Here is a 16537-nt window from a genome sequence, read left to right on the forward strand (position 1 = left end):
TCTTGGCATATCACCACTTCGATTTTAAGATTATTGTATTCTTCTTCTTTTTTTTCAATAACCAATTAAGCCAAGAACTTCTTAATTGAGTGATTAGATATGGCCTTTAAATTGTGAGATAAAAATAACAGTGCGTGGAACCCATCACACTGCACAAAATTAATTTATATAAAATATGAATCAAAGTGGGGGGGGAACTAAATGATGTTTGAACTAATAACTTTAGAAAATTAATCTCTGATACCATGTCACACTACTAATTTACCAAATTTGAACTGTTCAGCAACAAACTAATAATATGCGACCAAACATTTTAAGACTCTGCTTCGTTTTCGTATACTTAAAAGCACATTAAAACAGCCACTGGACTATGGCGAGCAACAAGATCCATTTGATTCATACACTGTACTATATTGGTAAAGCTGGTTTCATAACAACAACAACAACTAAAGAACAAGTTACATGCCAAAACTGCAACTTCAGAGCCTAATGTTTACATGCATGAAATATAAATCCCCAAGGTTGCATATATATATATATATATATATATATATATAGAGGTAACAGTGTCCCCACTTTCACACGATCCCAAAACAAGAAACAGCCAACCAACAGGACTTCCACAATGCCACTTGTCAGCCGCATCCAGCCATCTCAGAGGCCATTGAGGCGGTCAATCTGCATGAAAAATAAATAAATAAATAAATGAAATACTGAGGAGATACTTCCATAATTTGCATTGTTTTTTCATCCATAATCTATTATAACCTACTTAGTTAGGCCTCCATAGTGAGATAATCTAAAGCAATATACCTTACTAGATTACCTTGAGGGAGAATGGCGGACAAAATTAAAAGAATATATCATCTATTTATATAATAATTATAGCAGAACAATGGAACGAATCTACCTTACTAATTAGGTCAGACAACTAATTAATTCTCACATAGAAAAGCGTGTGACTCGATCCGCTAATCGAGACAAGACACCAATGCTTAATCTTGCATATACTCTAATTATATCAAAGAAAAATAAAGGAAGACTTTACAGTATTTAAACATGCAATCGAAATCGTGGAATAATTAATTAATACATTGATTCAATGTTATAGCGATCCATCCGAAGTCCAAAGTAACCTGCACGTGCCAAATTCCAACCCCAAATAGAAAATAAAAAACCCACGATGCGCTTGGCCTAATTATGTTGTCTTAAAAAATACGAAGTACTTTCTCTAGTTGTCTTGTCTGTTTCTTTACAAAGGAAAACGTGCTGCTACCCACTATACCATTTAAATATTATCACATGTGGAATTCTGTAGGGTCAACAAATGGAGTTTCCAATGTGCTGCAGTTACTTTTATAAATACAATTACATTTTTACCCCGCTTAACTATTTCCATGTACCTCAGAAATATATATTTTTTTATTCTGAAATATAATTCTTATTTTTAGATAATTAAAATTAAAGTAAGTGTAAAAAATAATTATTGCTAAAATATAAGACTCATTTTTTAGAAAATAAAAAAAGATATACTATTTTATAATTGACCTATATTCTTAGCAAAAAAAAAATATTTTGAAAAACATAGACAGTATAATTATATCACTGACTTTCCTGAATTAAAAACAAAACTAAGCAACTAATTAAATACAAATACTCTTGCTTTCTCTTTATCACTTCTAGTAGGAGTGGATTTTGAAAATACCAAAAGAATCACTTGAGAACTTGATGTTTTAAAATAAATTATGAGGCCACTTAAAAAGGAGATAAAAAATTATGGAAGAAGGAAAGATATTTTTATCTATCATTAAGTTGGTTACTTTTTTAAGATTATATTTATTAAGATTTCTAGTGGAATATAGTCTGCCAACCTTTAGCAGGAGATGAATCTGAATCAACTTTCTTTCTTCTTTTTTCCGGCGGTGGGGACGAGGTTTTCGAAAATTGATGCAGAACAATAGTTGGAGGTTGTGAATGTAATTCGATAGCATTGGTTGCGTTTCTAAGAGTTATGTCAGTGTGTATATCCGCCAACCACTGTAGTTCCCCAGGTCTCTCTGTTTCTCTGTGTCTCCATTAATTATTTTTCCTTATTCTTGCACAGTTATCGTCCATTCATATCTTTATGACGAGAATAGTTATCCTAGAATTGAGAGAATAAAGTGGAGCAAATTAACCTTTCCTTGCGCTTCTCAAAGAATCGCTGCAGTGATTTGTTCCTGGCGATGGGAAGCTCCGCTGAGCACCGATCGCATATCCAGATACAAATGGAAATAAAAAAAACTCTATATCAGTTAGATAATTTATTTCCATTCAAAGTGACTTCTATACATTATAATTTATACACATCTCTCACTTTTATTCTTTACCTCCGTTAAGTTTCGTCACGAGTCCTTCGTTATTCTCGGATATCGCCATCTTCTTATCGGATGAGGCTACGGCTTTGGCTTCCTCCCCCGCCAATCTCATAATATATTCCGCCTATAATGATAAAAAAAAAATAATTTCTAATTAATTTAGGATACCGAGAAAGAACAACTCGCCTTAAAGGTATGGTGATTAACCTTATCCTGGGTGAGCTCGAAGACGGCGACGGTGCCGTTGTAGAAGATGGTTAGCGGCGCCGTTGCAGGAGCGCCTTCCAGAACCGACCTAAAAATAAATGGAAATATATTTACTCTTATTCTTCTCGAAACCTTAGTAGTAGTTAGCTAGTAATAATAATAGATCGGCCATCTTACCCTGAGCCGGATCTGAGAAGGGGGAGCGGCGCGGCTTGCCGGAGACTGGCGGCCGATCCGGAGGCCATGATGCTCTTGACGACCTCGGGGTTCATCCTCGAGATTTCTGAGATGAAACAAAAAAAAAAAAAAATGAAAGGGAGCAAGATTGGTGGAGATCTATAGAGAGAGTTGGGAGAGGGAGACCTCGGAAGGAGTTCTTGCGCTGCAAGGTGTGGGATTTGGGGGAGGCGAGGCCGAGGAAATCGAGCTCCATGGTAGCCTTGGTCATGAGCACTCTTTCCTTCTGCTTCATTCCTACCTTCCGACCTTCGTCTTGAATTTGGCTGCTTCTTTCAGTATACGTGAAGGAAATCGAAACTAATAAAAGGGGTGGTGAGCACGAGAAAAACGGGATGATACAATGGGAGGGTACAAAGGAGGAGGAGGGCTAGCCACTTTGTCAGGGACCTCTCTCAACCCGCGGGTACGGGTAAGGGTAACGTGAGGGATTCGGCACCGATTTCACCCTCCTTTTAACCGATATTTACGAGAGGCTGCCACAAAGGCACGACCGCCGGCCATTGGCGGACCCCGCTGCGTCAAAAAATCCGCTCACGGATATCTCGGGATCCCGCGATGTTCGATTTGATGATGTTGCGGGACAGCTGGGGCTTCGAGATCCGGGCAAAGCCGAGATGCTCACGGACGGCTACGATTACAGGACCGGGTCCACGGAATCCACACGGCAATTTCGAGCTTGCCTTCCTCCGTTCCACGTTTTAATAAATTTTTCAGACACAAAATTTTTATATATACTTATAATTTAAAATAAAATTATAATAACTACTTTTAATGCCATATAAAATTAAGTTTTTAAAGTATAACTTTAAATATATATTTTTTTGTAATATCTTTTACTTTTATTGTTTGGTTGTAAAATATAATAATTACTTTAAATTAATTTATATAAAAAGATATATGGATAATTTTTATATGAAATGTACATGTGTAAATGAAAGATAAAGTTATAACTAAACCCGTGCGTTGAATAATTATACTTTTATTTTTTTAATTGGAGCATGAACGAACGAGTTTTAAATATTAATTCTAGAGGGCTAACCATAGTAGCTAACTAAGCGTAGGGGTAGACTTAATTTGATGCTTATATAGGTAATAACAAATACAAATTAGTGTTTATATTTTAATCCTATTTCACACGTGAACGAGACCAAAATATTATTTTTGTGGAAGAAATACACCTTGGAAAACGCCCCCGAAAGGGAACCGACAGTCGCCGAAGGGGAAGCTAGTAGGGAGCCACTAGGTCCGCTAAACTAGGGGGTCAAATCGGTGGTCGAGTTCCAACGTCACATTCGACGTGTGATATACGACTCTGCTGACGTGGATCATCCACTTCAGCAAGGTAGTTGCAAAATTAAAGCGAGAGTTTTATTTTTTTTTTTAAATTAAAGAGAAAGTTAAATAAAGAAAACAAAGCCAACCGCGTGATGATGATGATGATGATGATGATGATTAGGTCTGTGAGGTGCGCTTATAATAATTGGATTAAATACCACAATGTCACCTTTTAATAAATAACGCCGTCCACGTTTATCTTAAGTTGGGGGATAAATGGATCGAAGTTGTAGTACGAGATGTGATGTTTATTCACGACGACATGAGATTTTTTTTAAATTTTTTAATTTATTTTTTGCACTGGTCCTTGTGTTATGATTTATGCTGATTTTTTTAATATATTCTTCATTTTAATTTATTATAATCGATCAATGAAGATAATAATATTATTGAACCTATATATATATATATATAAAAAGAAATAAGTATTATGTATTTATTATTTGCTTGTATAACTTGAAACCTACTTTTCATTTTTTTAATGGGCAATTATTATATAATAAAAAAGAAAAGAGTTTTAAAACCCATTAATCTAAGTTAGCTATGATCTATCCTAGTATCATAGCCTAGTATGACAAAGTTTAAGCTTAGGAACCTTAGAAGCTGATCAAGAGTGAGTTGACTTGAAATGACCCTCTACCTTGATTTGCGTCAAGCTGTCTCAACTATGTATAAGAGGGGCTTCTAGTAAATTTACTTCAGGTTTCCTCCAGTACAAATTATACAATAAACTTTAAAGGAATTCTTGTATATTTTCTACGATTTTTTTTTAAATATTAAACTCTTTCGAAAATATGTAATTCGATTTTATAAAACCTGTCTGGATGTAGTTTTATTTTTTAATTTTAAATTGTTTAAAAAAATAAATTTAATTAGATATAAAATAATAAAAATATAATTATTTACTGAACCAGTTTAGAATATTCCAGTACCACTTCACCCTATCTAGTTTTATTTATATTAATTACCTCTTATATTTTAGACTAAAATATTTTACTTACCTGGTTAACTAAGTTATAAGTCGAATTTAAATATTATTATTAAAAACAAAGTTATAAAATATTAAATAAATTTTCTAACACATTTAAAATAACAACGATAAGATTTTAGATAAAAAAACTGTATGAAAAACACGTTGAACAGACGTATGTTTTCGTCGTATCTATATTATCTAAAATTCAAACAATATTATTTTAGATGCATTAGAAAATTCATCAAATCCTTGGAACATAGTGTCTCATAAGTTTGAATAATAATCAAGAGGGACAAGATGATATATATAAAAATTATTCCATGGCCCCTCTCAACCAACAAAAAAAAAAAAAGAGAAAATAGAATGATCACAAGAAGATTGTGTTTGAAAAGTGGCAACCTAATGAAGTCTTGCTATCCTCACTTCCACGACTACTATTGGTAATATTTATCATGTATGCATATGCTAAGCTCCAAAATCCACCACGACAGTCAAATATTAAGATATTTAATTAAATCCACCTTTCAACTTCATTTTGCTTTCCTTGGTTGACACCCCAAGCAGTCACTGTAGGGGCGTTTGGTTTAGTATGTTTCAAGATGCAATTTTCTTTTCTCTCAATTAAAGATTGAGTGAACGTGTTTTGGTATCTATTTAATTAAAGTAGATGCCAAGGTGCTGAATCTGAGCCCAGTTCAGTTATTCCGAAGAATAGTTCTTGTACTTTCAACTTAAGCACTGTTCGGTCAAATCAAAAGGATAAGACAAAGTTGTAGATGATTGGATAAACTTTCTACTGCATCTAAAGTAACACTGATCAAATACTAAATGATGAAAACATATATTGATTATATCTTTATTATTTGACGTTCGGTCTGTATTCGCTCTCTATTTAGTCAAGACCGTAAGAGGGTTAAATAATTGCGTTGAAAATATACAAGAGTTTTATAAACCACAGTAAAGTAAACTGACTATTCTACTCTTAGTTTTTATTTTAAAAGAAGAGGAAATGGCAAGATAAGCCTCATGAACAAAAGACCCTCATGTACTTGAATTATTCAAATTAAGTTCTCGTTCTGGATGATGACATGAAAGAGACCGAAATTAAATTATATTAGACATGTCTCCGGACACAGAGTAGCAGACTAAGAAAGCAAAATAGACATGTTTATAACAATGAGATTATGATAGAAAAATCCAACAGTTGGAAGAAAATATCAAACCAAGAAACCTTGTCGGGTATCACACACTTGCCTTGACTTTTTCAGAGAAAAAAAAAAGAGGTTAGGTCAGACTAATATATCGATCACATGCATTTGATAGTTCTAATAATATTTAAAATTGGATATAGTGAGAGTGTAAGATTATGATAGGTATTATTATAATCACTTAACATGGAACAACCTTTGAAGTTTAGCTTAGCTTTTTAAACCATGTTTTTTGAACCACCGTTATTATATATAAGATTCATAATAACAGATGTTTCGGTTCAATCAACCTAGAAGAGTAAGCAACCATATATATCTATATATATACACAACAAATTAAGTAATATTATGATGAACAAGTTAATATATCGATCATTTGAAATAGAATATAGTGTGAATATATAATCTTTTAATTTTAACTTTGATAATAAGAAATATTTTGATTAAATCAACCCAAATAAGTAATCAAGCACATATATATGGTTGATCACTATATATCATATTAATGCAAAAACATCTGTAGACATAGATAAGGCCGGAGAAGAGATCTTAATTGGGGAGAGTACCTATAAGACCACATGAAGGTTAATTAATTTGAAGCGAATTAAACCTCCAATAAGGTTAGCATTTTATCCTTGGCTATTAGATAAGACTCTTATCACCGTGTTAGACTTCTCTTCTTCTTTTTCTAGTATAAACTCTAGGTGTTATCTTCTAATTAATGCTTCTTTCCACATCTACATATAATTAACAAAGAGAGATTAGATTAACTCCACCCTCCCTCCTAATCTCATTTACTAATTCTTCCCTCCTAATCTCATCCACCTTTCTAATTATGATTAAGCTCATTGGTTGTGCAAATTGTTAGAAAGAAACTTTGAAATTCCATGGGCTCATGAGGATCTAATCTTGCTCTCCTCCAACTCTTTTTTATTTTTTATTTTACTTTGTTTAAAAGACAAAATAATGCTTGAATAACTCAAAGAAAATTATTAAAGATCGTGGTTTTATGTCGTATAATTGCATAAATAACACAAAAATATAGTATAAAATAAATTAGAGATCAAAACCAGTAATTATTTATCCATGAATAAGATTATCCATTTATCCTACATTAAAGGGCCGAATATAGCCACGAATAGTCTTATCTAGTGGGCTAAAGTTGGGCCGAGATCATAAGAATAAATCAATTAGTTCAAACCTAACAAAAATGCCAACTAGTTAAGTTGAAATCGTGACACTAATGGATGATTATAAATTGAGATTATAAAAATTAATATGGCATTAATGATTTCAAACAAAAGAAAAAACACTTTATTTTGTATGTAATTCACTCTCATGACTTAATATTCCTAGGAGATTTTCTCCTAATTAGCTTTAAAGGCGACTAATCTAGGTTCAAATGATTCTAGATCCACAAATAATGGATTCAAACTTTAAAAAAATAAATAAATAAAACTAAAATTAGTCCCTATGGTCAATGCATCTGACCTACTAGACCAAGATTAAGATCAAGATTAAGATTAAGATCAAGATTAAGATTATGATAGAGTTGTACTTAATCTAAGTTGTGGTTTCCTTCCAAGGGAACATTAGCACACCTCCCAAATTGTGACTTCTATATTGAGGTAGATGTCACGTATATTCTAATAAAGCAACTATCCTCCCACTATCTCGGTATAAATTTATTCCAGTATGCTTATCTTATTCCAATTAAGTTTATTTATCTTATCCATTTTATTAAATTAATAACTTCTTACCCCCGTTATACGGAACGGTGTAGTAATAGCATAAAACGTCACCCATGACGCATATAAGAATAAGCCAAATAAAAACATTTAATAAAGCAAAGCCCTCATTAATGCACTTATTGGTGTTACAATATAATAAATGTATTAGGACAGGTGGCATTAGTATAATGCTTATGATTTTAATTTTCAAATAGGATGTCATGCTTTCCTTTTTGATAATTAATTGAAGGGTGACAAGTTAGCAGGTAGCAAGCTAATATAATTTTTCTATAGAATAATAGATAAATATTGCATTATTTTATTTTAATTTTGTTAGCGGTAATAATCTAATTTTAAAAGTCACGACAAATTTGATCCAAAATAAATAAATAAATTTATAAATTATATAATACAAAATCTGTGTAGTCGAGTCTAATATTGAACACTATCTCATTAAGATCAATTCATCTTCTATCAATTGCTTCTAGAACACAATAAAATGATGCAAATGGTAAATTTGGATTTAACCTAAGCGTGAGAACCGAACCGAGTTGAACGATATGTGTATGTGAGTTAAGTTGTATAGTATCATTTACCTACAAAATGGGTACCACTTTCAGAGACCGAAGCCTATAAGAAGTTCGACACTTATATACCATATTAATATTTCTCAAATATCCAATATGATGTTAAACTCACATTTCTCAGATATTAATTTATTTTTTTCTTCTCTCTTTTTAATCACTTATTAATTTGCACTCTTGGAAGATGATTTCGAAACTAGGATTTATTTAATTTTAAAGATGTCCCAAATGGAGCAGAAAATGACTGCTGCTATTGGGCCACCTGGGCTTTTAGGTAGTGGGTACCCACCCACAACCTTGTTGTGGGTCCCAGATATCAAATGCAACTTTTTTATTATTGCGGTCTGAATCAAAGGGTCTCGGAATGATATCATTGAATTAGACAAAATTATATCTTAATTTTTTTATTTAATTAAAATGCCGGTCTAAAATTTACTACATCTTATACAATTAGATCTATCTTTGTCTATGTTTGCCTCATTTTAAATGTTTTGGCAAAATTACAATTTATTTCTTCATTAGATTGGCTCCAAATTGTGAATTGTGTGTCAATTCAATCTCTGCATCAACTATCTAATTAATAAAAAAGGAACTTAAACCAGAGCCTTGCCAGATGAATGAAAGATATAGTGGTCCATAGATTAATAATTGGCTAAAATATTGGTAGAATTAGGGTGGAAAATATATATATATATATATAGTTTGTCAAAAGTTGTTGCAGAGGCTAAGAATCAACCCTATATTCCTGGAGATTTTCTAACAAATAATCCAATTTGTGTCCAAACTCAAGTCTGTAATCTTCCCCCATGGCATGTCTCATATCTTAAAAGCCATAATATTTTTAGAGAAATTTGCACGTAGCACCTTATATTTTAATAAAATTATAGTTTACACCCTATATTTTTAATATCGACAAACCGAGCTCTATGATTTGATGAATATGTGCAAAAAGTATGGATTAGATTTGAACTAACACCGTTTCGAACAGATGAAAGCATCCCATTAAATTTACTTTTATAAAAAGAATAAAAATATAACTTAGCTGAGGATATTTTTATAATCTTTCTAATATAGCTAGCTTAACCTATGAGCTTAGTTAAGTTTAACTAACATATCTAATTTGAGAATATTATATTTTTTTTTTGCATGTATTTATTAAATTATATTACTCGATTTGTAAATAGTAAAAATATATAGTATAATCTGTAAATATAAATTTTCTATATTTTTTATTACCACGGTAAAATAAAAATAGGTCTTTGATACATAGATTTTATTCGAAAATTATAAGATGAATAGCATTATTAATTATAATCCTTGTAATATAGAGAGAGGTTGATGAATGACAAATGAACTAATACTTGTAGCTATTTTTTTTGGGGTGGGGGGAGGGAGGGGGGGATTAAGTTGATGTCTTATTATTTCACTTTCATGTAATAAATGCCTCTAGATTGGTATCTCCTAGTGGTCCTAACTTGGCCAAGTCTCATGATGGATGGAAGATATAGCACTCAACTTTATCCATGATTTAATCTCTCTAATAATGCCAACTAGTTTTCATTAAGAAATAGTATCCTCTAAACTTCTATTTTTATCACTCAGCCTCAACCGTATTATAATTATAACCTACATGCAACAGCTTAACACTAATTTTAAATAGAAACACTAGAATACCCTTTTAATCTACACACAACTAATTAGAAAATTAACTTAATTTCTCACACTTATATTTTTTAAAATTATAGATACTTCAAAAATATATTAAATGAAAGACACACTGGTCAAAAGGTTGATAGTTTTAATAGAAAATCATATTCACCTTTAGTTTTTGATGAAGAAAACTAATAATTGCACATCAATTAGAATTACAAGAAAATTTAAATAATATCAAAAAAAGTTCATAGTCTTTTTAAATTTTGGTCAAACTATAACAAGGGTTATATGTACATAATTTATATATATATATATATATATATTGATCACATTCTCCCACAAAGAGTAGTTGATCTCTCATGCTCAGAAGTCACAAGTCATCACCTTGGCATTTAATGTGAAAAGTTTCCATTGACCCACCTTTTCCTTGCCCATCTGCATTTGATTCCCCCTTGCTACTATTTTTGTCGATGTATTGAATAATTTATTAGTGTATGATTAATTAGCTTACAGGACCTACCATTACGACCATATCTTAATTCAAAATAGAAATATATATATATATATATATATATATATATATATATAATATATATATATATATATATATATATATATATATTATATTTTATCTCTCTCAGTTTCACAAAATTCTCTGTGTATTTCAACTAAGCTGCCCGGGTTGTCTATATACTAAAATACAATAGTTAATTTTTTTAATCATATTAGATTAAACTAGTGGTTGAATTTTAAGACCCTTATTAATGATAAAATTACGGAGGATTAGATAAAGTTTCTAAAGCATTAAAAATAATATCGATTAGACTTCGAATGATAAAAATATGCTAAATATATTTAATAGATGTGTATTTTTGTCGGATTTTTATTATCTAAAATTTGACTAATATTATTTTAAATATATTAAAAAGTTTATCTAAATCTGTGTAATTTTATCTTTAACGAGGATCTTCAAATTTAAACTCTAATTTGGTCAAATATAATGAAAATTATAATAATTATATTTTTTTTATCAATATCACATTAGAGTTAAATGTTTAAGTTAAAAGTACGTATAAATTTTATGAAATTAAGCAAAACCATAAGGATTAAAGTGCTAATTATATGTAAAATATTTATCATAGAGTGTGATGAAGTTATATAATAAGTGGCTTGGTCTAGGAGTCTAAGTCATGTGAATTATTAAATTATTGCTTCAAACCTGTATCGTCAAACCATCGATCGAGTTTAGATAAGTTGTTAAACCAAACTACTAATCTATTAAATAATTTTCTTTCCAGTAATTGTTTAGAATTGGAGTAAGTCCTAATATATCCTTAATCATATGAAAGTTACTTACCAATTTTACTAAAACTAGTTAGATATTCATAAAAACTTTTTTTTATTATTAAAAAGCTCGAAGGCTAGATATGGCTTAATAAATAGTCATCTTTCTCTACATATAAAAACACTTATGTCCCATCAATCTTTAGCCAATATTACTAAATCGATTAGTTTATATTTCAAGTCGTGTGCATCGAAAAATTATTACTCTAAAACACCGCTAAGACATTGCTTCGAGCTGCTGTGCTATCGAGCTACTCTTTCAAATTAACAATACAGTTAAATATCAACTGAGCTATTAAGTCAAACCACCGACACATAGACAATTTTTTTTCACAATAATTAATTGTATGAGAGTGAGGTAGAGCATACGACTTTCTTGGTCCCGGCTAGCGGGTTTTTTTTTTTTAATTAAGAAAAAAAGAAAACCAAATCGGGTCACAGTAACAAATACGAAGGATTCCGTGTGTCAACGGATGTATGTATTTATCCATCCATGTCGGCATTTATGCCCGTGCTGATCCTCGCTGCCAAGCCCCCAAATGAACAGCGACGGGGATCGGGGAGTGAAATGACCTCCCCGTACGCATCTGATAGCGACTCCTGTAAAACTTTCCCAGCTCAGCGAAAAGCGAGAGATATTTTCCCTTCCAACCCCACCGAATCCTCCTCCTGCACGCCATCTTTACCCTCTGTCGTCTAATTAACAGACGACACGTCTGCAAGGAATGGGCTTTGGTGCTCCATGCTGGAGAGGAGATCGGAACCACCGTTTAGCTCCTTTTAACGACCTCGTGCTCCGCATGTGCTGCCTCTCCTCACTGTCATCATCTCAGTCTATAGAGAGAGAAAGGGGGAAGGGAAAGAGAGGTTTGCCGCCTATAAAGTTCTCGCCTTTCATCTCTCTCTCTCTCTCTCTCTCTCTCTCGTTTAGGTGTAGTAGGGTAAACGGTGTAGGGCTTCAGGTCACCGATGAAGGAGGAGGACTCGAGGAGGCGCCGCCCCTGCGACTACTGCGGGGAGGCGGCGGCGGTGCTCCACTGTCGCGCCGACGCGGCCCGCCTATGCCTCACCTGCGACCGCCACGTGCACGCCGCCAACGCCCTCTCCCGCAAGCACGTGCGCTCCCCGCTCTGCGACGCCTGCGCCTCCCACCCCGCGGCCTCCCGCGCAGCACCCTCGGCGGCCTTCCTCTGCACCGGATGCGACTGCGAGTCCGGCGCAGGGAAGATCCCCATCGAGGGCTTCTCCGGATGCCCCTCCGCCCTCGAGATCGCCGCTTCGTTCGGCCTCGACCTCGACCTCGACCCGCTCTTCGCCGGAATCGATTACTCGATCCTGACCGTCGATCCGGTGTTCCGCGATCTCTATGTGCCTTGTGTCGCGTCCGAGATCTCCTCCCCGTTGCTTAAGGCGGGGAAGGGGGAGGGGCTCTTCAAGCAGCTGGTGGAGATGGCGAGGAGGGAGGAGGGGGAGTGCGCACCGCCGCCATCAGATCTCACGCCGAAGACTCCGTGCCGGACCAGCGGAGGAGGACACGTGGATCAATCGCAGGCGTCGCAGGTGCAGCAGATGGCGTACACGTCCTTGCTCATGCTCCCACCCTCAAGTTGCGTGGAGCTCAAGGGGACCGATCGGCTTGTGGAGGAAGAAGAGCTGATGTGGGATTGCAGTGGCCCCACTGATCATTCTACTCAGGTCTGAATCCTTTCTTCGTTTAGAAAAAGAAATGATTTTTGAATTTGTTCGCCATCGACAGTACATGATTGAGAAAATTGGTGGATTATTTGTTTTCTAACAAATCAAATACAACCCAATGGGCTTCGTTTGTAGATTTTTTTTCCTTCTTTTGGACTAAAAGACCGCAGCCCTGTTTCACCGTTAGATAGGATTTTTAACGTGAAGGCTGCTATTGCCGATGGGGTTTCTCTGGAATAGGTTCCCGCCTCCTTGATCCTTTCTCTTTTAGCCAAAGCTTGGATCTTTCCACTTTAATAGTTACATCATGGATGATCAAGAGAGCAGATCTAAATCCTGCAATAGTTCCACATTAATAATGAGTTTAAGAAATGTGCCATGACTTGAAACTATAGGGTACTTGATCTTGCCCTTGCCCTATTGAAGGTACTCAAAAATTATTATCTGCGATGTAACGGTAATGCCCTTTCCAGGGGTCACATGGTTCTGCACTGCCCTGGATGAGAGAGCTAATCTGGTCGCTTCCTTCTTCCCCTTATCCAGTTTCTTCTTGATTTTTCTTATTAAAGCTTGTTATTTTTCCTAAAATTGAAGCAAGTTCAATGTAGAGCCTCCCCTAAGATGGAGCGAAGTTACAATCTGATCGTATAATTCTACGTGACTCAAAAGATCTGTTTCCTGATCAGAGGCAGCAGCGTTGACTTCTGCCACAACATGCCATTTCTCCACCAAATATTCGCATGTTTGTACATGTATTCCTCCTTTCTTCTTAACCATAAAAATCATGGAGCTGCTATAACTTCCTTTTGAAGTGTGTTTATTTTACTTGCCTATGTTTGTTGGTGGATGGATTAGTAGGGTAATGAGAGTTTATAGTTGCCTTTCTTCTTTTCCTTTTTTTTCTTCTTTGCTTTGACTCTTGGGAGGTTTGATGCTTTGACTTTGGTAAATGACGAAATATTTATGCTACTTCTGTAGAAATGTCATTTTCTCTAAATCTGTGAAGTAGATACGCTCATTATTGCACCTCTTGGTACATTACTTCTACTGTTTTGAATTCTCTATGCGAAAGTTTCTAAAGCTTATCCTTCTACCTACATTCAATGCATCTATCTGCTTAGAGAAAGAAGCTTTTGTTAAATTATCACTTAAGACATCAAGTCGCAACTAAAAGTGTAGGTGGTCCTTTTTGATGATAAGCTTTGTTATATTGGGCTTGCTGTTCTGAATCTGGTCTTCTTATTTATGTTATTTGCCTATTTATTGTCAAACTATATGGTCTTGCTTTTTTATTGGTCAGCCTGCAACTGATACTCCGATAAATACATGACAGATATGGGATTTTAATTTAGGAAGATCAAGGGATCAGAATGAATCTTCTACACTTGAGATTGGATATGGTACCAATGGTGGAGGCTTTATGATCAAAAGTTATTATGATGTTCTAAAGGAAAATTCCTTTTCGACTACGAAAGTCTTAGAAGACATTTATGATACAAGCTGTCCTTCAGCTGATGAGGATCTCTTGTCATCTAATATCCATAGTGTATCTTCGCAACATGTAAGTCATATTTCTTCTTTTTGTTTCCTCAAGCTCTTATTAGTTATTGGTCACAAGTACCACATCAAAGAAGCAATCCGTAATCAAGACATTGTTTGAAGCAAAAACTGGGAAGCTATATTGGTAATCAATTTTCAGAAAAGATGGAGATTTTCAGTATTTACTTATTAGACTGCTTAATGGATTTTAGTTTGTCATCATGCTTATTTTGAAATTTAAAGTAAAGCTTTGTGTTAACTTTTAACTTAATGAGATTTCATAAGACTGCTGCTGAATGTAGTAAATGTATAATTTCTGAAATTAACAGAAGGCTTACAAAGACATATAATCAAAGAGAATTTTCATTGGTTTACCATTAATTAGTTTTTAGCACGAATAATTATTTTGTTGAGATTTTTTTCCCTTAAATCACCTACATTGCAGCTTGCTGCACTGAATCACCCTGATTGGCCTTTCATGTGTCTTGTCAGATCTCTCAATGCTTTTCCTGCATGACTATCACATAGCTACAAAATATTGTCACATCACTCTCACTATTAACTTATCCCTGCCCTGTGCAAGTCCACCTATTCACTTGGTCTTCCTTTTTGGTCATACATGAAGCACCAGATGGCTGCTGCTATCATCCTTAAGAGTTAAGATCTTCCTGTCCATAGGCCTGACAGTGTTTTTGGTTTCTATTGTTGAAACAGAGATCTAAAAATTGTCCTTTTGACTTCTCTTTTTGTTTCTCGAGATGATTCTCTTAAATATTCATTCTGAATGGATACTTATAAAGTACTGACATAATCTTGGCATTTCCTGGTCCTTTTTCTCCAGTTAAGTGCAGTTAACATGGCCAGCAAATGGAAGAGCAACTCGAGTAACTCAGCAGTGGATGAACCGACAACCTCTGGAAATCACGTATCAGCTATAGTCCGACCATTGTCATCTTCGCATGATCCTGTGACTGGTGGCAGTGTCAGACAAATTTCTTTCGGGGAACAGCCCCTCGTTAACAGTGAGACAGTAAGACAAGCCAAGAAAATCGACAGCGAGTTGATGGCTCAGAACAGAGGCAATGCAATGCTACGTTACAAAGAGAAGAGGAAAAATCGCAGGCATGAAATTAACCTCCTGATTAAGTCAATATGCAGCACAATTTCTCAATGTAATGTAATTTCTCGTCTGAACTTTCCACAGGTATGAGAAACACATCCGCTACGAGTCCAGGAAGTTGAGGGCCGACACAAGAAAGAGAGTGAAGGGTCGTTTTGTGAAGTCTGCCGAAGCTCTGGATGTCGCGAATGGAGGTTGAAGATGCCCTTGTCGCAGCCAACTTTGCCCTGTGAATACCTCTTGTTTTGACCACATCAATGTAGCTCTGAGATGAGCAATCTGTTGTTTGTTTCGCTATCGATGTCCTATTATTATTACAATTAGGTTTAACCTAGTCCTGGGAGAGGTAACTGGATTTTTGTTGTAATCTTATAAGTGAAACACCAGGATTGCCATACTATTATGAGGATTTCCTCCTACTATGCCATGGGAGAAACATTGTATGTCTTATATTCAAGAGATTCAATGCATGCGTGGTATAGTTATGGTGAGACTGGTACTCGTCTGACATTATTACATTTCCAACATATATTAAGCCCTTACACTGAATAT

At 34.5% G+C, this 16537-nt stretch overlaps 2 protein-coding genes across 3 annotated transcripts; one reads left to right on the forward strand and one right to left on the reverse strand.

The window, feature by feature from the left end:
- Positions 1-376: 376 nt before the first annotated feature.
- Positions 377-3206, reverse strand: LOC140774961 (protein TIFY 9-like). 2 transcript variants are annotated; one of them, XM_073118163.1, is made up of 6 exons: positions 2928-3195; positions 2742-2847; positions 2565-2652; positions 2370-2481; positions 2178-2238; positions 377-678 (listed from the first exon to the last, which is right to left on the reverse strand). In XM_073118163.1, exons 1-6 carry the CDS (start codon positions 3034-3036, stop codon positions 636-638), a joined length of 519 nt encoding a protein of 172 aa, XP_072974264.1. In that variant the 5' UTR covers positions 3037-3195; the 3' UTR covers positions 377-635. The 2 variants fall into 2 exon arrangements, with proteins under 2 accessions (XP_072974264.1, XP_072974263.1); XM_073118162.1 differs by having other exon boundaries at positions 648-678; positions 2178-2285; positions 2928-3206.
- A 9249-nt stretch (positions 3207-12455) lies between these two features.
- LOC140773670 (zinc finger protein CONSTANS-LIKE 14-like) lies at positions 12456-16476 on the forward strand. The gene is made up of 4 exons (XM_073116355.1): positions 12456-13326; positions 14660-14887; positions 15707-15987; positions 16070-16476. The coding sequence occupies exons 1-4, from the start codon at positions 12601-12603 to the stop codon at positions 16182-16184; spliced, it is 1350 nt and encodes a 449-aa protein (XP_072972456.1). The 5' UTR covers positions 12456-12600; the 3' UTR covers positions 16185-16476.
- Positions 16477-16537: the final 61 nt, after the last annotated feature.

This window comes from Typha angustifolia, chromosome 13 (assembly GCF_048772165.1).
Source record: "Typha angustifolia cultivar Huaian chromosome 13, ASM4877216v1, whole genome shotgun sequence".
NCBI classification, from domain to species: Eukaryota; Viridiplantae; Streptophyta; class Magnoliopsida; order Poales; family Typhaceae; genus Typha; species Typha angustifolia.

What these genes read in the sequence shown, in the direction of transcription:
- LOC140774961 (XM_073118162.1), bottom strand. Translation starts at nt 3,036, where the DNA reads ATGAAGCAGAAGGAAAGAGTGCTCATGACCAAGGCTACCATGGAGCTC. An exon ending in GCGCAAGAACTCCTTCCGAG is followed by an intron (nt 2,848 to 2,927) that starts GTCTCCCTCTCC and finishes GTTTCATCTCAG; the next exon opens with AAATCTCGAGGATGAACCCC. An exon ending in CTTCTCAGATCCGGCTCAGG is followed by an intron (nt 2,653 to 2,741) that starts GTAAGATGGCCG and finishes ATTTATTTTTAG; the next exon opens with GTCGGTTCTGGAAGGCGCTC.
- LOC140773670 (XM_073116355.1), top strand. Translation starts at nt 12,601, where the DNA reads ATGAAGGAGGAGGACTCGAGGAGGCGCCGCCCCTGCGACTACTGCGGG. An exon ending in CCACTGATCATTCTACTCAG is followed by an intron (nt 13,327 to 14,659) that starts GTCTGAATCCTT and finishes AATACATGACAG; the next exon opens with ATATGGGATTTTAATTTAGG. An exon ending in GAGAAGAGGAAAAATCGCAG is followed by an intron (nt 15,988 to 16,069) that starts GCATGAAATTAA and finishes AACTTTCCACAG; the next exon opens with GTATGAGAAACACATCCGCT.